The sequence below is a fragment of the Scomber scombrus genome, chromosome 16 (assembly GCF_963691925.1).
Source record: "Scomber scombrus chromosome 16, fScoSco1.1, whole genome shotgun sequence".
NCBI classification, from domain to species: domain Eukaryota; kingdom Metazoa; phylum Chordata; class Actinopteri; order Scombriformes; family Scombridae; genus Scomber; species Scomber scombrus.
In genome coordinates, this window is record NC_084985.1 from 25,117,244 (window position 1) to 25,143,187 (window position 25,944).

Sequence of the window (25,944 nt, forward strand, 5' to 3'; positions counted from 1 at the left end):
AATTGTTTGGTCACTCCTGAATTGGTTCTGTGTTTGTCTTCTGATGTCTGAAAGCAAGAGATGAAGCTGTGCAGCTAACCCACAGACCTCATATCTCACAAACGCCTCATGAACAGGTAACATTCATCAGACTGAAACGAATCATTTATCACAAGTTAAGGCGATTAACAGAGTTTCATGAATCCCATGTTAAAGGTATATAACCTTTATACCTATATACTATCTATATGTATGTATGTTGGCTGTTCACAGCCCATCATCACCTCTGTCTTTCCTTACTATAACCTCTGCTTAACCTACCTCATTAAGGAGATGATTATATAATGATTATAACAAATATTTTCAATACTAGTCATAGTGACTTCAGAATATACCAGGCAATTTAAATAAATGGCAGTCAGCCCAGCAGGTGTGAGCATATATCGATCATATGAACAATATATTATGATGGCAACAAACTTGGTCGCTTCACCAAACTAAACTGTACTTTGGATTTTGGCCTGATGAACAAAAGATGGAAATGTTTTTTCTATAGCAGAGACACTACAATTATAACATTTCTTTGTTTTTTTGTGAATCTCTGCTTGGTGTAATTCACTGTGTAGCATGCAGATTTGATTTGGGCTGGTTATACCAAAATTTGTGTGTGTGTGTGTGTGTGTGTGTGTGTGTGTGTGTGTGTGTGTGTGTGTGTGTGTGTGTGTGTGTGTGTGTGTGTGTGTGTGTGTGTGTGTTTGGCAGGCTTCACTTCAGTGCTTTTGTGGACAGGAGAGAGGGGGGGGGGGGGGTGGCAGCTTTGAAATCGCAGTATAATAATGTTATGTTATGATTGTAGAGGGCTCCGTGGTCAATGACTGTCAGCCATTGGCAATGTACGATGCCTCACTCCAAGCATTAAAAATCATCTAAATCTTGATTCTGATCTACTTTTTAAGCCCCATCAAGAACTCAAGTGAACCCTCATTCTGTTTATATGACAGCTAAAGAACACCGCTTGTTCTTTGTCTGTAATGCAATTCAATAAAATGTGAAACAGCTGACGCCAGGATGCAAAACAACTAATTTTACCGAATGATTCTACTGAGCAGTGCTGTTTGCATGCTTAGATTAAAGCGCTCATTAACAACACGCCTGCAGAAACGCATGTCTATTATGTTTATCAAATGACATAAACCCTGCAGTTAGTCACACCAGTCTCATTGCATTTGCTTACAGTAGCGCATCACATATTTTCAGGTCATTTCTTAAAGGTAGCCTGTGGACTTTTCATACAAACAGTACAGTTTATATTCAGAGCTTCTCACCACAACACACACGTATATTTGAGAACTGACAAATGGGTTAAGTGTTTTGACTTCGAAGTGAATTTTTAAAATGTTTTCAAGTAAACATTGTTTAAAAAAGACTTTTCTTGCTATGTTTCTTAGTGTCAGTGGACTCGCACTGAAGAAACAAAAAACTGCTCTTCAGCTCCCCTAGTGGTCAAAAACTCCTATGGGTACCTTTAATGGGGAATAGAACCCACCGAAAACACTTTCACTTTCAAGATCAAACATACACAATAAGCACCGTTTGTTTTCCCTCTTGTCTCAGAGACTGATCCTCTGCTTGTCAGTATTGATTCAGACTTGTGGGTTTGAGTTCCCGCTGCTTTGCTGCAAGGTTGTAAGTTTGGTTTGACCTTTGGTAAGAGAGCAACACTTTTTTTTGTTGGACTGCCAGAATAATCGAGTATGTGCACTTGGTCTCCATCACTTTTCTCTCTCGTAGACACCATGTGCACCCATGCACACATAAAAGGCCCGACTCAGCAAAATACTACATTTACTATATATGCTAAATATGTATTTGCCGACTTGCCTGAACTTGTACCGTGATGTTTTTACATTTTACTGATGGACTACTTAACTATAAATCTGAGACCAAAATGAATGTTTAAATAGACTGTCACAATAAATGTTGCATTAACATAAATACATAGAAAGTTGTAGGTAATGTGCTGCTCTGTGAATAGCTGCTGTAAGCTTTTCAAACCTCACCTGAGATTCTGTCTGTCTTCTATCTGTTTGTGCATTTGAGTGTCACAAGTCAAGAACTCTTTTAATATTCTCAAAATCTTCTACTTGTATTATTATGTATTCAGCTGTTGAACTAGATCTTTCACTGAGAGGCTGCAGCCCACTTGTCTGTCTATTTCTCTCCTACTAATGTCAAAGCTTAATGTTTGACTTTATTAGCTCAACTGTTACTGACACTTTGCTTCTTCTTTAAAAAAGGACCAGATGTTTTTATTCGCTTTGACAAACAGTAATAAAGTTATTTAATTAGACAGCATGTCTGAGCAACAATCACAAATAAGCGAACAACACCTAACATCTGACATTAAATATAAATCCGAATGATCTCAGTTGTTTTAATCTGTCATTGATTCTGTGACATTTGTAATGTATAAATTCTACCTGCTTCAGATTCTCCAGCTCACCAACTTCATCACTGCTGCTGCTAGTTGAGGGTCACCAGATCATCAGGTTGAGTATCCCCCATATGCTTTAACATAATAGTGCACAAACTTGGAAACTCTGCAATGATCTTACTGTTAAAATGACATGGAGTTAAATGGGAGATTGTGTGAGATCTGTAAAAATATGAATAGTTAGTAAAGACATACCCAAAGCTACACTTATGCTTTGCTGCCAGATGTCAATCAGCAAGTAACAGATAATCAAATATGATGTATATATATTAAGTGTGCTTTTGTATCATGTGTGTGCCTTAACGTGTGTAAATGCCTGATAAGATACCTGGTAGTAAAACTGACCGCTTCTGATCTAGTAGAGGGACAGCAAAGCTTATCAGTATTCCTTGGTGGGTTTCTGTACTTTATTACTTAATGACTTTGTTACTGTGTTACTTTATTACATTATTGCCCTCTCTTATTCAAATTTCCACAAGAAGTTACGATATAAAAGCTGAAACTGTTTGTTTCTTGGTCGTTTTTTGAGTTTTCTGAGGTTTAGGATGGCATTTTTTGAAGTAATGTGATAAAACATTTTAACCGAAAGCCGCCAAAACAAATTACAGCTGATTTCTTTCAGATATTTTGACAGCTTTTCCTACCAACACGTCAAAATATCTTCAGGGAAAAGGCTCTACTGTGGAATAAAGAATCAGGTAATCACTATGGGGAAAAGTGCTTCCCTCTTTTTCTTATGTTTGAATATCCATTTTGAAGAGGTACTTCACAATTTCACTAATGCGCTGTCTGGCTATACATCAAGCTGTGTTGTGATCTTCACTCCATCTACATTTCTCTTTGGTGTATTAAAGTATTCCTAATGCTCCATTATTTGCATTAGCTAAGTTTAAAGTTGGCACATAGTACATCATCAACAACACAAATCAACATACCAAAATTGCTCTCTCACTCTTTTCACATGTTAATTGGGACAAAAGATGAACTGAAGAGTATATCATGCTGTTACTGTTGGACCACAGCTGATGGTTAATTATATTTTGTGCTAAGCTATAACTGAATTTGAACATTTTCATGCCAAAATGAGTTAGTTTCTCCTTGGCAGGCAGAAAAATGACTGAAGTAGCATTAGCTCCTCATAATACTAAAATCCATCATTCACTTAATGGCAATTGGAAAAAGCTGCAAAATTACTCATGAAGTTCTAAAATCAAAGCTATAACAGGAATAACATTAAAGGTTATTGTTTGATAGTTAGTGTTAGAAATGTATTACACAAGTTAACCTAAACCTAACTTTACTCACCTTCCCTCCTCGGAAACAAATATGCAAGCAATGACTATACTGCCAAACAGCACTGTATACTTGTGATTATTGGAAGGTGAATATAACTAGTTTGTATATTTTAAAATAAGTAATTAGCTGTGAATACATCCAACAATTCATAGCTATTTTACCTCATTTTTTTTAAACCTAGCGCTTTGTCGATGCTTTTTCTGCACGTTGTCAAAATGACAATGTGAAGAACAAAAAGGCCAAGTAAACCACAAAGTAACAGATAAAAACCATTATCTAAAGATGGAAAGCTAACAGCAACACTGTTTGTCTCTCCACTGAAGTGAAGTAAGGCTTTTTATGTTTCTTTGTTCAAAAAACTCCATTAATTTGGTCTCTGTTTGGTTCCAATTGTATCACTGTTCTCTGCATCTTTCAAATCATGGTCACCTCACCAATAAAAGCTTATAAAAAAACAATTAGACTGTTGTGAAGAAGCTTTTTCAGCATTTGGTATTTTTACACAATGTTGACTTAAACCCTCCCCGCGTCGCACTTGAAAGATTTCTCACTCGTCTGAACAAAAATAACAATATAATGAGAAAATAATAACCTCGATTACACCTAACAGATGGGCCGCACACTGTCTGGAAAAATCCTGTTGCGGTTTCTACTGGACACCAATGCGACGGGCAAAATTTAATTCTAAAGCAAAAAACCCATACAATTCACACCACACACACCCTTACGCTTGGTTTCCACAGTAACCAACAGCAACATCTGGCTGAGGACTGGATGACAAAAATTGCATCCTACGTTTTACTTATTGCTCATTTTTCTCTTTCCTCTCTGCAGTCCTTTTCATGCTCTCCCCATCCAATAATCAAAGTGAGAGGGGCTCTGCGGTAACTCATTTCCACTCTGCATCTCTCCATCTCCAACACCTGACTCATTTAACATGTTTTGTGCAATACAAAAAATTATGCAGGCTGAAAGTTAAGAGAGCTGCAGTGAGCTTGAATGAATGAACTAATATGCTGTTTGTGATGTATTACAAAGATGTTTGCTGTGGTGCCAGTCAGGTTATTTTGTCTGGAGGAAACAAGCGTTTACTTTCAAGTCATCTTTTAAGGCCAAGGGTTCAAAGCCCCAATTATACGAAAAGTCATTTGAGGATGAGGCAATTGCATTAATAGCTACTGAGAAAATTTAATTTCAAATCTAAATGCCCAGCACTGTGTATATTTGACCTGTCTAGCCTTAATTAAAACATAAATAGAAGCAAGGTAATTTCAGTCTCAAAAGCATTCCAACTGTCTGAGATGTTGGTTCTTTAAATTAGTTATGCTGCCTCTTGCTCTTGATGCAGGGGAGATTGGTCTTGACTGAAACACGTGTTTAGAATAAAGACCTGGACTCAAGAGGAAAACAACACAAATGTCAAATAAGTAGGAGTGCAAACTGAGTAGCAGTTTGCTTTTGAGTCGAATTTTTCCTAAGGGAGTAAACGATTACTCTTGTTGCCTGTGGGGAAATTTGTGCCAGCTTATTAATGTTTACTTACATGTTTGCGAGTGTGTGAATGTGAATGTGTGTGTGTGTGTGTGTGTGTGTGCGCGTGCATGTGTGTGTTTTAGGGTCATTAAGGGTGATTGCTTCTGCAGCTACACCAGCTGGTACAAAATATTATGTGACTGTGCACATGTATGAATTTATGTACACTTGGCATTTGTTTGCAAATGAGTAAATGAGTTGTGTTTTATGAATTATGCGTTTATGTTGTACATATAGTACATATAGCAGCCATTAGCAGACACAATGTGTGCTAATAGGCATGGTGAACGTCTGAGTGCCACTGAGGCTAACCAAGGGGCCCTGGCAACGCTACTCCGCTAACTTTTCCAAAAATCACCATGGTAACATATCCTGCTCCATTGAGAATAAGGTGACAGAGGGCAAGTGGATAAACTTTGAGATGAGCTCGTGCACAAAAAAAGAAAAAAAGAATCAGTGCTGGTTTTAGAAAGAGTTATTTCAGTTCCTCTGTCCCCAGTGAGGATTCAATGATTTATAACGTGTGGCCTGCCTGATTTTTCAGTAGAGCCAGATCTGAATTTCATGAGCTCATAAATACCCCACATTATCATTCATTAACATTTTCCCACATTTATGCAGTCACAAAACAATATTACGGTTCTCATCGAAGGACAGGGTAGATCTAACCAGTAGTATGTGACAAAAATGCTGGATTTAAATCTGCATTCATTGGTTTCTTTAGTTTGACCAATTAGGGGCAGGAAAAGAAGCTGAAAACACAACATAGAGTGACACCTTTCACATTATCCATAGTCATTTATAATATTGGAATATTCAGCGGTAACATATATAAATCTGAGCAACTATTTGCCCAAAACTTGTCATTCTTTTGCTGAAAATATCTTTTTTGTAGAGATAATCGTTGGAATTTGGCACACAAATATTACATCTACAACTAATAATGGAAACAAAACTCCCATACATATGCACAATCTAAATAAAGTTTTGCATTATACTCAATATCAGCCACTAGCTTTTTTATTGAAACCAGTGTAAGTACCAACTAAATATAGAGTTGTGTAATAAAACACTGCATCATATTCCACGTAGGGCAGTAATAATTAGTGAAGCAGACAACTGTTAAATTGATCAACTTTTTTTAATAGAAGACCAGTCAAACCCTATTAATCACTGTGCTGGCACTGTTAAGGCCCATTTATGCACAACGTTAAATACGGATAGAGACTTCTGTCTGTGCTCCGCGTTCATTTCGTCCTAATTTTTGCACGTTTCCATAAAGCTTACGGATACGGGCCAAACGGAGCAGTACCACCGGAAACCGTGGGGGCAGTGTTGCTGTCGCTACCCGATACGTAGCTCTAGTGAGACACGAAGAAGAAATAACAATGGCGGAACTTTTTGAGGAAAGGTTGTTACGAGTTGGTTAGAAACTTTAAACACATTGTTTTGTCTTTTATGCAAGAGGTACATTGTCAATATCTCCTCCACAGTCGCCATGTTTGTTTTTGAGTTTGTTGTTGTCATAAACTTTTGACTCTGGGCTGCCCCCTGGTGAATGTATTGGTTAACATCCATGCCAACTAAAAGAACGCATGGAAGTATGTGAGCAGTGACGGTAACATTGTTTGAAAAGGACATGTACATTTTCGTATGTACGTTGAGCATAAATGGGCCTTTAGTCTCTTTATAGAAGTCAGCATAGGCCAGTAGTGCTTTTACCCTAATATCTACTTCTTGGTAGACCAATCAGAGCAAATGTAGCTTTTGCCTATGGTTTCCAGTGGAGCTGATCATCATGGAAGCAGTACATCAATGAACTAAAAGGTCTAATATAATGGGTCCAACATCTCAGCCTGCGAGGGTGTAGACCAAAGGACTACGGGGGGTATAATGGTGAATGTAACAGAACAGAATGTAATGTAACATTACCAACACCCAAAAAGCTCCAATCCCTTCATATCCCATATATGACAAATAGAAAAAAATCTTCAAGAGGGGATCAAAGTACAACCACTAGCTGTTCTTTTCCTGCCTGTAACATCATATTAGCTTTAAAAGCTCCCGACTGGGAGCATAGTGATCAGAGGAAAAGGTCAGCCATTCTGCCAGGACAAAGAAGAGAAGCCTCCAGCTGTGCTATTGTGGTTCTGACCGTCGCACAGGTACTAGGTATATGTGCCTCAGTTGTTTCCTTGTCAGCAAGATTGCCTCTTAGTCTTCAATCACCTCCGGGAAACTGTTGAGCTTCCTGGCTAAGGCTTCCGATGCTCAGTCGGATACTTTCCCCAAGCTCAGTAAAGGTCAGCAGGTAGACTATGAGCAGCACAGAATGGGGTACTTACAACAGGGGTAATTGAGCAGCACAATGTCGTCCAAGGCAATGTAGCCCTGCCGCTCCTCGGAAACAGTTGCTTCGAAGATGACCTGTGGAGACAATGGATAAATTAAATGACTACACACCATTACATCTTGAGTGGCAAGTAGATTGACAGTAGTAGGAATTTGGTAGGATGGGGTCCTGCCAAAGCCTGCCAAGAACAGGAAGGCTCAGGTGTTTGTATTAAATCTTCACTGTAAAGTTTTATATTGGCATTAAGACAGTTATCCGAAGTGTTTCTTGCATCTTTGGTCATTTTTGTTGTGTCATATTTTTTGCAGCTATATAATCACAACTATAATTTAATGTATTACCAGAACCTTTTTTTAAGCTCTTTAAAAACATCAACACGTATATATCAGGATTTAGTATAAGCACTTCAGCTCAGAATCAAAAAACAAGCACTCTCTGGAGCCACTTTTTTTGTACTAAAATGTCATATGGATCATACAGAGGAAACTATCAGAGAAGAGGCAAAGATACCAATTTCTACAACACTGGTCTGGACAGTTCTGAATGCCAAACTGCCAAAAGACAATTGAGATTGCAGTGGTGTCTCAGTATTCACCAACGGATCGCATAGCTAGGTATATATGTTCAAATCCATATAACCTTTAAGCCCACGTAGATAACAGACATGGGACCAATATCATATCCAAATCTCAGGTCAGATGTGCCATATCCCAATTATTAATCAGACCTTAACCACAGTAAATCCATGTTCTGACCTTCTCTTTAATCTAATACATAAACATAAAACATCTTGATGAATAATGTGCTTTTCCAAATGGGCGCCAAACATATGGTCAAACCCACTGATAGGACTATTACTCAACAGAACACAACATACATTGACTGTGATCAATGTCATTCACTCATTCACTATTCACTGCACACTGTACACTACAGGGAATTCTATTCATACAGTGTGTCAGGTGGCAAAATCAATTTTCAGACAATCCCCAGCTCATTCCTTTCATTCAGCAGACGACTAAATTAGCCTTTTTTCCCCTGTCTATGTAGTGCATGATAACGCTGTGTACACTACATGTTTCAGTAAATACACAAGACACAGTTGGTGTAGCTGGGCTGAGTAATGAAAGTAAACCGTATATACAGTTGTATGCACTTTTCACGTAACTTGCCCAACACTGGTTGTCAGACAGTTATTTGATTACCTATTTGGTGGTATGAGGTTTAAAATACAGTACATTGACAATATGCCAGAGCACAATATACATTAAATTGAGGCTTTACTACTTTGAATAATGGCCTTAAGCAAACATGGCGTATCCATGTTTTTTGGTTTTCAGGCTTTTCTGTATTAGTGGCAATTTGGATATATGAAAGGCCTTAGACATTCCAGTTTCCAGGTCATCAGTATATCATGGATGTTGACATCAACACTATTTACAAGTCAGTAACTGGTTATTATGGTAACATGGATTTGACATGAGGATTGTATAAGCCTCTATGAACCCACTGCCAGCCAGCCTTCAATCTCGCTTTATTTCGTCGTCACTACTTCTGTCTGCGCTGTCACAACTATATACTTTATGTTAGGCAATGACTATGGCCTAGACAGTTATGACTCCCTGACATTCTTATACAGTCAAGAGAATTTTATAAGCATTTAGACACCAAATTGTTCCATTCCATTCAATATTAGTCTCTACTGCTTTTGAACACTTTTGAAAAAGCCACAATACTCATCATAGTGTAGTCAGTCTTAATCATTAATCATTATCACTCTTTATCATGTTATACATAACAGGATGTTTACAAATGAGTGCACACAATCATCAAGGCAACAGACTCAAGCCCTCAGGAACACCACTGGGCTTTGAAGTCAATTTGACATAGTGGCAAAACTGTGTAAAAACAATAACATGATGGTATTTGGGCCCAAAAAAGCCTTTTTCCCATAGACTTACATTGTGAATGAGACGTCTGTAAATCAGGAGACATTTTTTTGAGCTCATTAAAAGAGCTGTTTCACGATCAGAATTTGATCCATTTAGTCCAATCACATTTCAAAAACGTAGAGGAGTTGCACAAGCGGCTGAACCGAATGTAGCCAGTTTAGCCAGCCAAAGTGTGCTTGCTCTGTGGGCCCCACAGATGCAGAAGCTATGTGGAAAAAGTCAAACTCTTTTGGCTTCATGTGCCACTGAGCAACTCTCTTAGGCATGATCGGGGCCCCGCCTCCAATGTTGTATCCAGTTCTCTTTATACATCCATGAACAGACTTCAGAACATGACATTTGAAGAACGACTCCACCTGCATTCCTTTCTGCAGCAGTGATGTGGGTAAGAGCACTTCGGATTTGAATACATATGGAACACTAATGTGAAGCTACAGAATATGAAAACTTCAAAAACTCGCCCTTTAAGATAATGGATTTCTAAATAACTGAAATAATCTAAATACATTTAATTAAAATAAAGTTATTAATTAGACTGTAATAGTGAATCTAAGCAGTATCCTTTTACCTCACCAAGCCTTAGAATACAATATAAAGCAATAAATCCCTATCTCCTTCTGTACTGTTCATTTTATGAATTCATGTGGCAGCTACAGGGGTCCTTAAACACAAAGCCTAGATATTCACTCTCTCATCTAAATGAGATGGGCACACGCAGTGCCTGAAAATGAATAAGGAGGCCTCCCAGAGTGGAAACAAGTCATTCTGGATTACTGAGTAGTAATTACAGTCAGCAGACCTCCAACCATTCCCACTACAAGTAATTCCTCACTACTACAATCTGACAATCTCTGAACTTGAGGGTTGAGTGCATTAACAGCAGGTTAAAATGAAAGTCGTAACTGTACACTACAACTCTATAAACAGATATCTGCATATCAATGCAGAATATGTATAGGTAAGGGAAGAGATTTGGTATTAGAAGCATTCTGGTGTCTGTTTGTAGTCCAACTGACCAATCATGTGTAATGAATTAAATTTAGGCAGAAGGAACACATGAATATAGACAAAATACAATGAAATTAGGACTACATGAACATGTTTATATGCAGGTTATCAGTCTGTGTGGGGAGTGAAGGAGGTGGAACACAATGGCCGAAATGACAAGTGGACCTAATACACCTAAAAAGTATTGATGTTTGGGTATTGTGTAGAGAAACATTCAACTCCAACTCCATTCTCACGTCTTGAGTTGCTAATCTGACTGTATACAATGACCAGCAGACGAAAGAGTCATGGCCCAGACATTTGGTGTAGCCAGCAGCCCCGAAACATTGGCCATTGCCCAAAGAGACTAAATCGTCATCAGACAATAGGTGATAGGTTCTGAGACTATACATCAGACTTGTGTTAGTGTGTGGCAGCAGCGCCACTCTAGTGACTACCTCTACTTATCTATGCCAAAGCCCAGTGGAAGTCAGACTGTGACCGTGCACTCGATTGCAATGTTGACAATACATCAGGCTTTAAGTGCCTAGGGCCAATCAATACCACAAAAGGCCTCGGCAGATGGATACAGACTAAGGCTTTCTTTCCACTAATTTATTTTTATTTTTCATTCCTATGTCGGGCCATTAGAGACGTCTGACCGATTAACTCTTCAATTCATCACGCGTCAACGCACCCACCGCCATCGATTCACTCAGCTCCACACTTTTAGCCATCATTAAGCTCCTCTGCATCTGCCCTCACTTATAGAAAAGTGTGTTTGAGTATGACAGCACCAGGAACTGAGGAATAACCTTGGCATCAGATAGCTGCACACAAGCTATGATAGAAACGTCTAAAGTAGAATAATTAGTTTGTAAAGCAGGGCACTACAAATAAGACAATTTGCTCTGTGCATGAACGGTAGAGTTGGATGGATGGAGGTGGTACGGTAGCCAAGAGAGCTCAACTCATTGCCGCTTAACAAAAACATTTCCATGGGACACTAAAAAACTGATGCCTGGGCGCACAAGTTGTTGTCCATATTGGACATGCAGTACCCTACTTTATGACATAATGCTGTATGTTGTCCTATAAAAATATACACTTGGTATGCACTAGTTATACACTATTGTATCTACTATACAGTACACTAGATATGTAGATACAGTACAGTATACAGTGCTGTATTGACAATAAAATCTGAATCATGCAATCTGAATGTTAAAACTGAAATAGTGTGTCTTAGCACAGCAGTCAGGTATCCATATGAACACTTAGAGGTTTCCCCTTCAAATGTGCTGTCAAAGTAAGTGATGGGGGCAAAATATGTGGTCAAAAATGCATTTAAAAGTTGATGTGAAGCTTATACGAGGCTTCAGCTGTCTGAGTTATGCATATCAAGTGGATCTACCACATTTACAGGTTTTTTAGCATCAAATTCCCTACTTGTGTTTACTTGGACGGCTGAGCCTCACCTGTTGAGCTGTGGTGAAGTATAGTAACAAAAAGAGGGACTTTGGCACTAAAAAGACTGTAATGTTGAAACATATCTACTGGTTTTGACTCATTTGGACGGCTATTAGCCTCAGATCAACTTTTAAATACATTTTTGCACAGAAGGAGGACTGTCGATCATCACTTACAATGCAATACATTATAAAGGGATCTTCTAATGGTCAGTATGAACAGGAGGAATGAATGGTTGCCTATTACCAATATCAATTTTCAGCATTTTTTTCCTAGATGATGGTCATGTGTTGCACATTTGCTTATATGAAATTGAGCATTCACAGCAACGTTGCTCTGAAAGATATATTAAAGGTTGTATAGAGAGAAATAATAGTGAAGGATGAGCAATAGTGAAGGAACACCTTGCATACAGTAGGACGAGATAGACAGAGGAGTTTGGAAGCTGAGGCCAGTTGATATTGTTTGTCATGATGGGGCGAGGCCTCATAGCATCTTTAATATTTGATAGGAAATTTTCACCTTATTCCAATACTCACACAAGTAGGCAAGGGAGGGGAAAAAAAATCAATTTCTGCAAACATTATAAAAAGATGGATTTGGGCAATAGAAAATGTCCAGTTCCAGGTGATGCCATTCTCCAACCTCCTCTCAGCCTCTCTTAGGCTTTTGCTGTGACAAAAAAGGAGCAACAATGGGAGGCCTGTAGCACTGCAAAGACACAATCTGTGATGTGTGAATCAAGGTTTGGTTTACCAAGACCAGCAGGGTGCCAATCTCCCAGGATGGAGCACAGTGTTATTGTCAAAAACACACACACACACACACACACACACACACACACACACACACACACACACACACACACACACACACACACACACACACACAAATCCAGATCAGGATGTGAGGATGTAAAATCCAGCATGTTCTGGCATAAAAACGGCCACTGTAAACAGTCAGGGGGATGGAAGCAGCTGGACAGTCATATTTGATATAAAAGCATGGAAGCATTTTAATATGCACCTCCTGGAGCACCGTGTTTGGCTCATAAAATTCAGTGCTGGAGAACTCATAGTGTACATTAACAAAATCCATACTACATCCCAGGAGGCCTTGCAGTGAATACATAAAATCACAAGTGGTAGCAGTAAAAGGGATTCCATTAAAAACAAGATTTGCACAGCACTTAATATTTTTAGCTTTTAGCTTTCATTAAAGAACTGCAGAAATTATTTATGTGCGTGCACTAATGATAAAGCCCTCAATTGATATGTGGACGCCATCAATTTTCATGAGGGCTTTAATTAATTTAACGACTAACACACAATCGCTTGAGGAATGTGGTGAACAAAAATTGCAACAATGTTCCCTTAATTGATTTCCTCAGCTCAAATGAGGCCAACACTATTGATCATATTGACAATGTGGCAGTAAAACATTGAAATATATGATGTGCAATTGCGCCTGCCATCTTCTCTCTGGAGGCTGAAGAAATATGGGGAGGTGTACAGTAGCTCCACTGCAGTGTGCTACCAGAGGACAAGACAGCATATGCTGAATGTTTTCTTTTTGCAAGTGTGTGTGTGTGTATCAGCCTTTAGTTAACAACCCATGGGTTTAGTATCTAGCTGTACACATGTGGTAAAGCCACACCAGAGAAGGCAATGGACACGGCAATGTAATCTTATTACAACGACAAAAAAAAAAAAAAAAAAAAAAAAGTCAAAGCCTTTTCACCTTGGTAGCAGGGTCGTAACCAAGACATAAGAAATATAGAGGGCCCCCCCACACCACCACCACTGCCTCCCACACATAACTGGACATGCCTGTTGTCATCATCTCACTGATCGCAGCCATCAATCCAGACCAAAGTGAAAAGTAACTAAATTTGTCACTGGGGCCCTCTTCGAAATAAGGATGCTCAAGGGGTCTTAAAAGTTGTCTAATATAGCTGCGAAGTCACTAAACTGCTAACACTGTGCACTCAATGAGTTTTCAGGATCACACATCAAACGGGTCCTTGTGGAGCCCTTGGCCGGGGCCCTCAAGTTGCACTGAGAGCTTTGGAAGGTCTCAATCATGATCAATTACCAAAAGTGCTTGATATTCTTGTCAAGTTCTTGGAAGCCAATTTTTCATTCTGGCCCACATCATAACAAACATTACAATGTGCTAGTGTGACACCTGCTGGTTATATGTAACATCGACAATGTCTCCAAAGTAGCTTATTGGCTCAGTCATCAGTGCAAACTCTTAAGAACACATATTAACATATCATTAAAAAGGTGAACACTAAATACTACATAGGACTGATATGAGTATGTGTAGCAGTTTTGCGAATCATTCAAAGTGCTACTGCAGAGGATCCTAAATATTGGCACCAATGATGAGCTGGGGACGTATTCGTTTCTGTAAGTAAGGAAAGTATCTTCATATAGCACCTTTCTTGTTCCTGTGTCTGCATCATGTAAAAGGGAATTCCAGCAATTTTAGACATAAAGGTCAGTTCACCCATCACGGGTACAACCGTGAATGTGTCATTTCTGAATGTCTGAATATGTCATTTCTGAATGTCTGAATGTGTCATTTCTTCTGGGGCTCTCTGGGATCTTTGTCAAGACTGAGAATAGGATATATCAAAAAAACACTATTACAAATTGGTTCATGGAGTTTCAAAGACATCGTCCTATAACACAGGCATGAAAGGAAGGAAGGGGTACCATTAGTTACATTATGAGAGATGTAGGATCCAGCATTTTGAGTCCAGATATCTTATCTCTGCTCTATCAGTTTTCACTATTTGTTTTAAAATCTGTCTCTTGTGATTCCCCACATTAAATGGAAGACTAAATCACTGGTGTGCTCCTTTAATAGCTAAGTTGACCGTTTGAACAATACGCCAATACTTTAATTTTAATGTCTCGAAACAGATCGTTCAACCTTGCCATCACTAAAACATTGCATGAACCAGAAAATGTTATTCTTTTTTATAGCATACAGTACAATGGACATCTGAAATCCAAAAATATTGGCAAAGAATTTCTTAAAACCTCCTATCAGGCAGAGCCTAAATACAAAAGGCCAACAACATCTCTGATCACAGTCCAACATATCTCTGTAGCAGTCTGTCTTTCCTGAAGGGGTGTTGATGCTCACTGATTAGTAGATTTATTTTTATTTTTAATCTCAACCGACACTACTAACAGTACCAGCAGCAACAGCAGCAGCAGCAGCAGCAGCCGCCCACACACCCAAAAACACACACGCATGCACACACTTTCTCCTCCTAGCCCCCTCTTTTGAAGTGGTGGTGCTCTCCCTGTGTGGATCTGTCCCTCTGCGGCCTGCAGGGGCTGATGTGTTGGCTTGGCAGTGCTTGGACAATGATCTTTATCGATGGGTCTGGATGGATGAACGGAGCCCTATGGGGGCCTGGGTTGAGCTTTGAGTCGTGGCTGTGGGAACTGTGGGGAGGTTGTTCCCAGGGGGCAAAAAAACAAAAAAGAAGAAGCAGAAGAGAGGAACACTGAAGAGAAGCACCAAGCCTCACTCCCAGCTGAATCCTGTCCCTCTCCAGATGGCATATGTAGACATTTTGTTCCTTCCGGGGCTACGCTCAAGCCTTCTTGACTCATCTACTCAGCGTTACCTGCTTCATTAACTGCTGCCGATCATCCATGTTTATAGGACAAATAAAGCAATCTGTCCTGTGTGTACACGCCTTTAGAGAACAGTGCCTTGTCATCACTCAGGCAGCTTGGACATACATCACCAGGGTAGTAGATTACATTGCTTATGCACGCCTGTCCAAACGGTAAACACTGCGGCTCTAAGCAAACTCCCCGCCCGGGCCCGATATGTCTTGATTCGACACCTCAGCATCGCCTTCTGAGATCGCCCACGTATACCACCTCCACCTCCTGCTACGGGTGCGTGGCAGGCAAACTTTCTAACGTCCCCACAGAGGGAGAGGTGGGGGAAGAGAATCATTATTTTAAATCAGTTTGGCTGTTTGCGAGAGTCGCCCAGGACAGGAGAGCTGAGGATGGTAAAGTGCAGGCTGTCCTCATTGATCTACGCAGCCCTCTAATCTCATTAACCGCCTCTTGATTTATTGAGATGGGGCCGAGAGCGCGCCAAGGTTATGGAAGCAAACACCCGGCCCCGCTTTCCACCCGCCTTTGCATCGAGGGTCGCGCGGAATTGAGGTCAATTGACTGTTTCGGCGGACCCACACTCCCACAATCCCTTACACCAGCCATTGCCTCCTCATTAACGCCTGTTTTTGGGGAGGAGGGCGGGGTTGCGTAGGAGGCAGCAGCTTTGGTGGGAAGAAAGAGAGCATTAGGGGATAAATTATCAGCCGTAATGAGGTGAGGCAGGGCCGCATCCAGTCATCAGGATCTTACAAGCGGCCACAACGGCGCTAATAATGCAGCACCGGCAACACAGGCGTCAAACAGGGCTATTGATTACACTGCAGCACGCAGGTAAATTGACCAATAAATAAAGATACAATGCAAACACACGCCCACTGTAATTACACAGCTATTGAGCCGCTGCAGTTTATGACACGGCTACTTCTCGGATGCGGTTTCAATGATGGGGAGGATGATAATAAAGCCGCTGAAGATGACAGCAGTCACGGTTCAGTGTTTGGTGACATCTCAATGGAGCAGCTGGTGGTTTAGTGCCTTAATAGGCTATTGTAAGTGATATCTGATATACTCTTCATAGATGTAAAGCAAAAACCTTAATGACTAAGTTATTAAGGACTACGTTTTTGTAATTAAATTAAATAATTTGTTTTTTAAATGTATATCTTATTATCGTTCAACCCTTCCATCATCTTAATTAACTCCACCATGGGACTGAATGCTGTCTGCAATCAATCTAGAGGTGTCATATTCGGCACATGGCAGGTGGACACCAGCTGATAAAACCGCAACTGCAACGATTACGTTCCTTACATATTCATGCATTCATTACTTTTTGACAACTGATTAATCATTTATCCAATGAAACATCACATATAATGAAAAGTGTCTATCATGATTTGGCCCCAGAAGCCACGCGGAAGACTTATTTGGCCTGAATAGTGAATGAATAGCGTATCAAATATGAATTCATTTCAATAAATGAAACCGAGAAAGGCAAGAAAAGGTGTTTTATGTATGCATTTGTGAAGCAGCATGTGTCAGAGCTTTACTGAATAAATGACAAAAGCTACAAATGTATTATTGATTGAATTTAATCATCTGTTATTTCTACACGTGTTAAAACAGAACATGGAACATGTGCCTTCAACTTGTTTAAAAGCACTTTTGACAAAGCTGGGCTGACACAAAAGTAAAGGAATGAATCACACAACTAATTAATTTTGTTTGTGAGTAATAACTAAAGAGATATAATTATTTTTCAAGGAAATTCTTACATTTTTTAAGCAGCTTGCCCAACACTGTTTCTGAAAAAAATGGTACATGGATGCAACAGTTGGCATAACGATGGTAACGACTCCTGTTTATGAAGAAGTCACAGATTACTAGCAAAATCAAACCAAATCCATTCTATTTAACCCTCCTGTCAATTTTGACCCAGGAGGATGACAGGCATTGTCAAAAATGAGCTATACTTTCATTTAAATGAGGCCTACTGACCATTATTTTCAAAAATGTGTGTAAAACCTGTGGTAATAGGTTGGAATGAAGTTTGCTAAAAAAGTCTAACACAAAATTGGGTGATAATTCTTGATTCTGTATGTCAAAAGACGACCTTCCACCTTGGTGTTGGCAATAGACCTGTCACTACTTTTGTCAATATATTGTCTCAGAAATAATCGTGATACACGATATTATGGTCATTTGAAGATCATTTTATACCACTGATATAATGATAATATAATAGCATAATAATGCAAGGGGGGTGTGTGTGGGGTGGGATTAGAGAGTGAGTGCTACACTTCTGCAGTCTCCACTCAGGACGTACATAGTGAGGAATGGAGGACACTACTTGCTTAGCCAATGTAACATGAATAGCCTCTTAGTTGCTAATGTGAAGTGTGGCAATATTGAGGTAAAGCAAAAAAGTCCACGTATCATATAATAAGTCCATATATAGACATGATGATGTTGATAATTACGTCATGGTACAATAAGTCGATAACGTAATTATTGTGACAGGCCTTGTTGGCAATGATCTCATATATAGCTCACCTGGTATTCACTGGGCCAGAAAGTGCTGACGGCGAGCTCCACTTGGTGCCACTGCCGGCCCTGGGAGCCCGAGATATTCCACACGGCGCTGCCCTTGGAGCCTCCATTGACCCGGATGAAGACCTGCAGGTCCCCGGGGCTGTGGCCGTCGCGGCTGTACAGGAAGTAGCTGAACTGGATGCAGTGGGTGTCGTTCTCACTGAGCGGAAGCAGGAGCAGCTGAGCCCGCTGGCCTCCGAAATGCTGCGAGGAATTGACCATCATGAAGGACCCTGGAGGAGAGGGAGGAAAAGAAGGATTATGTAAAGGTTTTAAATATATCGATTCAAGTACTCCTCATTTCTGACATCTTATTGAGATTACTTGAACTGATTAAGTGTAGTTTGATAGTTTTGTCCAAATTCAGCAGATTGACCTTGTCTGCAAAGTAAATCCTCTTCTAAAAAACCTCACATACACTTCATAAATAGAAGCCATTTCAGCATTTTCACCTGCCAGTCGGCGTTGAGGGGCCTGAAATAAAAAACACAAGAACCCTGAGAACGTCTGTCTTCTTTTTTTATTTTTAAAACCCCCAAAAAAGAGCCAGACAGCCAAAGTTGACAGGCTCAAGGTTGTTACCCAGAATATCTGCTCAATCCTGTCTCTCTGGCTATTTGTCTGTATTTGGTCTGTCTCTGCTTCTCCCTGCTTCCCACGTTCACAGGGCTTCCATCAGTTTTTGCAGCGCTGCCTCAGATCTAGTCTTTCAAAGCAGCGACGCTGGGTGTCAGATTGGGCTTTCTTTTTATTTTGGACTGAGGTTCACATTCACACTGCTGGCTCCTCTCATCCCTGCAACCCAGCAGAGATCTCCTGACCATGAGAAGAATGTCACAATGGAGGGAGGGGAGCTAAAGGAGGAGGGGGAGGTTTGCCTTTTACTGTGGCCTTCACAGCAGTAGGAAACTCAATTTAAAGGGGAAAAAAAGACTGGCTATGTTTGCTTTTGTTACCTTTTAGATACCAATGTAACACTAAAAACAACACATTTCATTACTAGATCCTGGAAAACAGTCATATATTAAAAATGCCACCGTTAAATCCATCCATTTTTATTCATGTTTGTTGAGAGATCACAATGTCAGATTATGATCACCACCTTTATATAATGTTTTTTTTACAGCCTGCTTGATGTGCAAACTCAGGGATGAGTCCTCAAAGACAGACTTTCAGGATCAAGAATGTGAGCGTAACAACAGTGTGACTGAAGTCGATGTAGACGTCAAACTAGATAATAATGACATCTACTGTAGCTCTTTTTTCCTACAGAGTTTTAATGCACTTATTGTACGCTGTGAGCATGTACAGTAAAAACAAAAAAAGCTTATACACAACTCATAAATCAATAAACAATAACTAAACTTTAACAACACGTGTCTGGGATTTTGATTTAAGGAGGAAAAGTTGGTGGTAACTAACCGAATGAAACTCTAAACACAAGCAAACCTTGGATGGCGAATGTTTGCGGGGCTGCGTGCACTTTCCCCCCTCAGGGACGCAATTTGTGTCAAAATCCCCTTAATCTCAACATCATTACTCCGTCAAAGCGGAATGCGCCGACATCAAACGCTATAAATCAGTGGAACCCCTTCGCAAATATGGATGTTTCTCCACGAATCTGTGTGGGATCGGCATCGGTAAATCCACTTTGAAAATCAGGAGATAAAAAAAAATCAAACTTGAAATATTTGGTTCAGAATCATCATCATTGATTTTTTCCCACAGAAAGTTCTAACAGCTACCTCTATGTCTGTGTATAAAGCAAAAACACAGCATGTAACTCCATGTAGCAGATTCACAAGAACAACACTGCATATACAATGACCATAAAAGTTTAAAATCAATAAAACTGTATCTGTATTTTTGGTAGTTTGGCACAATCAATACTATTTTTTTGCCATCACTAAGGTTCAGAATGTCCCATCAGATAGAACATCGACAATATCCTTGATCCATACACATATACATTTTTGTGCTGTACTGAAAAGGGTTCGGTTAACAGTCTGTAATGATTTGGTACCGCTAACGCTAGCTTCCTACCGTTGGTTTATTAGTGCTAGCTTCCTAACTCGTTAATCGTGTTTTCCGGTAAGTACGCAACAGTGTTTGACTTGAGACAACACTAATTTGTTGAAATTTGCGCACTACACAACTAAGTACATAGTGTATACAGTGTACTAATAGAAGTGTATTAACAGAAGCATGTGATTTGAGACACTGTATATATCATGTCTGGGTGACATACATAAAGTCATAAACCTTTCAATGAAGGGAAGAATAAACTGAAAGTATTGTGAGACATATGTAAAAGGAGCATATTGGACAAATGGAATGTTTTTATCCTCTCATGGATAGGATGATATATAACTGGTTTCCACTTTTGGAAAATGTCCAACCCTGGCAGGCAAATGCTTTTCAATGTTGAAGAAAGAAATGCAGCAATAAAGAAAAACACGAGGAAACAGAAAGGAAGGCAATAAGCTGTCCGTGTTTATTACCTTGGACTGCTTAAAATGGCCTTGGGGATCACATAGTTTCCTCCCTAACTTCTAATCTCCCAATCATTATCATCATCATCATCGTCAGGTCGACTCTTTGATGTTGCCAGCAGGAGGGAGAACGTGGACTAATTACACGTATAACCTTCACATCCAAAGTAATGCTTGAGATGTCCAGGCAGGATGAGCAGAAGACAAGGGAACATGGGTAGTGTAGTTGCCTAGGTACTGTAGTTGAGGGAGAGCGCAATCAGAGCCCTCCCTCCTACCATTAATCATACCGACACGGTTATTAGGCCGTAATGGCAACCGAGGGAATGCTTAAACCAGAGAGATGGCTGTAATACTACAGCGCTGACATGCCAGACACATATCAGCACACAGACATTCTTCTCTCAAACACACACATACACACACACACACACACACACACAAATAACAGGCTCAAAAGCAGACGTATATCCAAGTCCTGTTGACCTTCCATAGAGAGAAAAGTGGCTTCTTCTTCCAACGCTTCCTCTCTGTCCTCAATCATTCCACTTCTTCTGTCATTTCACTTTCTTTTCTATTCTATTCTTTCTCTACCTCCACCAGCTCCAACTGATGCAGATGACTTCAAATGCATTTAAATAAACAATCTTACAAAAGGTACAAATAGCAAGTGTGCCATCAGTTTTCCGTTTAGTTTTAAATAAAGACAAACCAGAGCATGAAGGAAATATATCAGTAAAGCTATTTCATTAACAGGTGATGTATAGACTCTTTTTTTTTTATCAAGAATAAGAGCCGTTTCGGGAAGTAATTGGCGCTTTAGAGTTTAGAGTGTAGCCAATCGGAGACAATTCTTTTATTCTGTAATGTGCTCTTGAATAAAAAAGAAATACTCCTCTGAGTGCAGCTATTTACTTTTAGGGGAAGATGTGGAATGAAGTCAATTATACTAAGTGTGGTTTTGTTTTATCAAGTAATTTTTCAGGTCTCAACCCGTGACGCAGTTGCATCATTTGGTATTCAAAAGAGAGTTACCAGGAGTGTGGTTTAATGTACAGCCTGGAGTGCCCAGTCAGCAGCTTAGCTTAAGGATTACAGAAAGACTTTTGATTTCTTTCATCATCAGGAATGGACAGTCCCTCGGTTAAGGGAGATAGAAGGAACAGACCAAAAAGCCCGGTCAGATCCATGGACAACCTGAATATAAAGAGATTTAAAATGCGTGTCACAAAGCCTCTCTGACCACTGTCCGTTCCCCCGACTCCCTCGGCTCCGTCTTCCTGCCCCGACCCCCCCTCCAAAAGCACAGATGAGACGTCAAACTGCCAGAAATATCCTGTGATAACAAGCAGCTGCTGTCCTTTGAGATCTCGCTATATTCTTGGACAATGCTGATATTTTTTCTTTCTCTTTTCCCTCACCTGCTCGCAGGCAAAGCCGGGCAGACTCTGGCTTAGTCCACCCCATCATCCGCCTCCCCCCCCCCCCCCCCCCTCCCTCCATCCACACCGCCGCCACTGCTGCTTTGATGTGCCAGTTCTCGGGGGGGCTCTGTGGCTAAATTGCTTTTTCTTCAGCTATGAGCGCTGGACCCCCTCATTGTTGGAGGGCAAGTCTCCAACTGTCCTCATGACAGGATTGCATTGGGGAAGATTGAGGGTGGTGGGAGAGGGAGGGGGTTTGTGCTGTGAAAAAACAGTAATGCAGTTTTTTGTTGTTGTTTTTTGTCATTATATTTGAATATGTTACCCTTACCCTATTTGGTAAAACTAATATAAACACAACCTCTACAGTATTGTTAGTACTTATGTAAGGCTCCAGTCTTCCTTAGATTCAGCTGAAGCCACCTAGTGGTGGAATGAGCACATAACAAGAAAATAAACTACTTTCTATGCATATGCAGTTTACATAAAACTGTGAAATTAAGCTATTTTCTTATTATTGTATTTTCTTAAATTATGAATCGTATGTTATATATAAGTTTTTAAATGTTATATTTTGAAGCTGTGTGTGTGTGTGTGTGTGTGTGTGTGTGTGTGTGTGTGTGTGGTCTGTCATAGGCCATTTTTGGGGACAAATTTCAGACTTAGGACTAGTTAACGGGACAGCTTATTTCAGAATGAGTTTGAGGTCTGTTTACATTCAATTTCTCAACAGTGTTAAATCTTGTAAAAATAAGATAATTAATCCAATATGTAATGATATAATGCATTTTATTACCCATTGGTCTATTACAGACAACATAATTTACAATTATTGCTATATGAAGTGAAAGGTAATATATTATTCCACTGATGGTGACAGCCAGCCTGCAGTAACCTGCTCTCTAACACTCTACAGGTGAGGCTGATTTTATTGTGTCCTCTTGGGGTCTAAAACTCCACAATATGCTGAACTTAACAAACACACTTTTGACATATTATCACTTTATAAAGTTCTTGGAGTTATAAAGTTGTTAGGTTAGCAAACTATTGCCTATCTACACAGCCAGCTGAAACAGAACACTATTAGCATGTATTTGGAGTTCTGTTCATCTGGCCAATGTAAGTCCATGTGTGTTATGTATGTAATTTAAGTAGTTCTGTTTTGGTCTCCATCAACTCCTCAGAAAAATATCTGGCTGTTTAGTTGATAAATGCTAGTTGTTAACTAGTCTGCAGTTTGTTTCTGAACAGGTAGTGTACAGTGGCTTTATCAGACATTTTTCTAATGATAACAACTTGTTGCTGCATCTGGAAACGAGGCTGAAACACTGAAACTAAACAGTAAAGTTTCTGGGCAAAAAACACAAAACAACGAGCTGAAAGATGCCTAAACGCTCATTAAAAACTGCAGAGCTGGATGATTATTCTCTCTGGATTCATCTCTTTGAGTCATATCTCCCACATCGCACATCATTTGACTCATGGCTCATATAAAATATTGATTATGTAGGAAGTGAGTGAGAGATAAGCAATCAGCTGCTAAAGGCTAGCACGCTGGCTTTGAATTCTTCAAGAAACAGATTCAGCATCACTTTTCATTTTAGCTTGAAGCAGTAAGTCAACGTGATTGATGTAGTAATTAGAAACGTGATCAAATTCATGAAGATATTACCGACTCTGATAACCTTACTCAACATCCTTGAGGACAACCTATGCACAGAAACACCTAATGTATACACACACAGACACACACACACACACACAGCTTGATGTAAAAAAAAAAAGACACCCAATGCTGAGAAATTCTCCATAAATCCATAAAAGCTGATAAGGCTCCATCTATTTCTCCCATGACCCTTCCAAGGGCGAGGGAACATGCATTAAGAGATTAGGGGACGGCCTTGGCTCCCTGAATTCATATCAGAATGTGGGGTGGGAGCCTGAGTCATAGGTCTGCCCGCTTTTATCACACTTACACTAAGAAAAAAAAAGTGAGTGCAGGCAAAAGTGGAAGGAAGGAGCGCGGCAAGACAGAGAGGGAGAGAGATAGCGAGGGCTTTTATCTCTGTTTGTCTCCGTCATTTTTCGTTAGCTTCCCTCCGCCGCCATCAATAATGTTTTGTATAACCGAGGCGGCCCTATTTTACACGATGACACCAGCTTTCTCTGGGAAAAGGCCAAGAAAACCTGATGCATTTTAATCAAATGTTGTATCTAACATTTTTCCAACTCCCACTACCGCCTCCACTCACCGAGCACAACGGTGAGCACGGTCTGCTTTCTGGTGGTGTTGATCGAGATAGCGTGATTGTCAAGAGAGAGAGAGAGAGAGAGAGAGAGAGCGAGACTATTTTCCTCGACTCTCCTCCTCCTCCTCTTCCTCCAGGGCATCTGGAGAAGGTCATGCAAGATTTTCAATTTGGACTCCTGAATTTGCTCTTTCTGTTCTTCATTTGCTTTTTCTCTTTTATTCTTTTTTTTTTTTTTTTTTTTTAATATTGCAACCCGGGGCCACGGTGACCTCTGATGATATTGAACGTGCAAGAGAAGTGAAGTGAGGCGAGTGTAGATGATTGGGGAGAGAGAGCACAGATTGGTCTCGCTGTTTGCTCCTCTTTGTATCTCTGGCTGTGGTGTGTATCTGTGTGTGTGTCTGTGTGTGTGTGTGTGTGATGTGTTTGGCCTGGTGGGGGAACACTAGGGGCCGTGGCTTGTTTACTGGTGCCAAAAGGCGATGCAGATTTTGCCATTTACAAAGTGACACAGTGCTTACGGCGTGCAAATGGGAAATCTGCAAACCAACAGCAGCTGGTCATGAATGCGACACTGACGGAGCCTGAACGCCCCGCAAACAATACGACGTCTGACTGCAGCTGACAACTCGAGGCTAATGAATTCCCCAGGTGAGACTCGAGAGCCCGGCAGACAACCTGGAGATCGCCGACAACAACAACAACAAAAAAAACACAGAGTCATTATAGTGTTTCTACGTTGACGCTTCCATGATGCACAGATTAGCATCGCATACAGAGTGAGATGTGCCAGCGGTGCTGACTCTCATTGTCTATGCAAATGCTGCATTACATGTACAGCAGTGGAGTAATAACTGGGCTCCTGCTCCTGCTGCAGGACTACATACATATACATGATTACTGCCTGTATGCTTATGTAATATTTAAGGAGCTGAATACAGATCAGAGAGAAGTTTCTACAGTCCAGAATCAATGGCAACTAAATCTCTATGTACACAGTGATTGAGGAACTCCTGCTGTTTGGGGATTATTCAATAAGATCGCAGCTCTTTAGCAAACTTGGATTGGAAACTGTAATCCACACATAAATATAAGATTTTTACCAGATTTGTACTGTTATTGAATATTAAATGCTAACATTTTTGTTGATTAGGCTCATTGGTTTTCAGAATATTTTATTCATCCCCTCCATTGATTAAGAAGTCTTTATAATCTTTTTATTCCATTCTGTTATTTTATTTGTTTTGATGTTTTAAAATTGTGTTCTACTTTATTTTATGTAATTTTATTATTATTATCATCATCAGTCTATATGCTTTTATACGTTTTAGTCTAGCTTTTATCAAACTTTTATTTAATTTATACTTTTGTCTTTCTCTTATTCATTTATTTTTCTTATTTATTTCACTTAATTTATTTACTTTTTAAAAAGGTTTTTATCATTCTTATTTTCTCTTG

At 39.9% G+C, this 25,944-nt stretch overlaps 1 protein-coding gene across 1 annotated transcript in view; it reads right to left on the reverse strand.

Annotated features, from left to right (window-relative positions):
- Positions 1–25,944, reverse strand: part of ptprua (protein tyrosine phosphatase receptor type Ua) — a 206,866-nt gene that overhangs the window by 91,809 nt on the left and 89,113 nt on the right. The window contains exons 3-4 of the mRNA XM_062436618.1: positions 18,280–18,551; positions 7,648–7,729 (exon numbers count right to left, since the gene is read on the reverse strand). Coding sequence (XP_062292602.1) covers positions 7,648–7,729; positions 18,280–18,551 — 354 coding nt within the window. The remainder of the gene's footprint in view (positions 1–7,647; positions 7,730–18,279; positions 18,552–25,944) is intronic.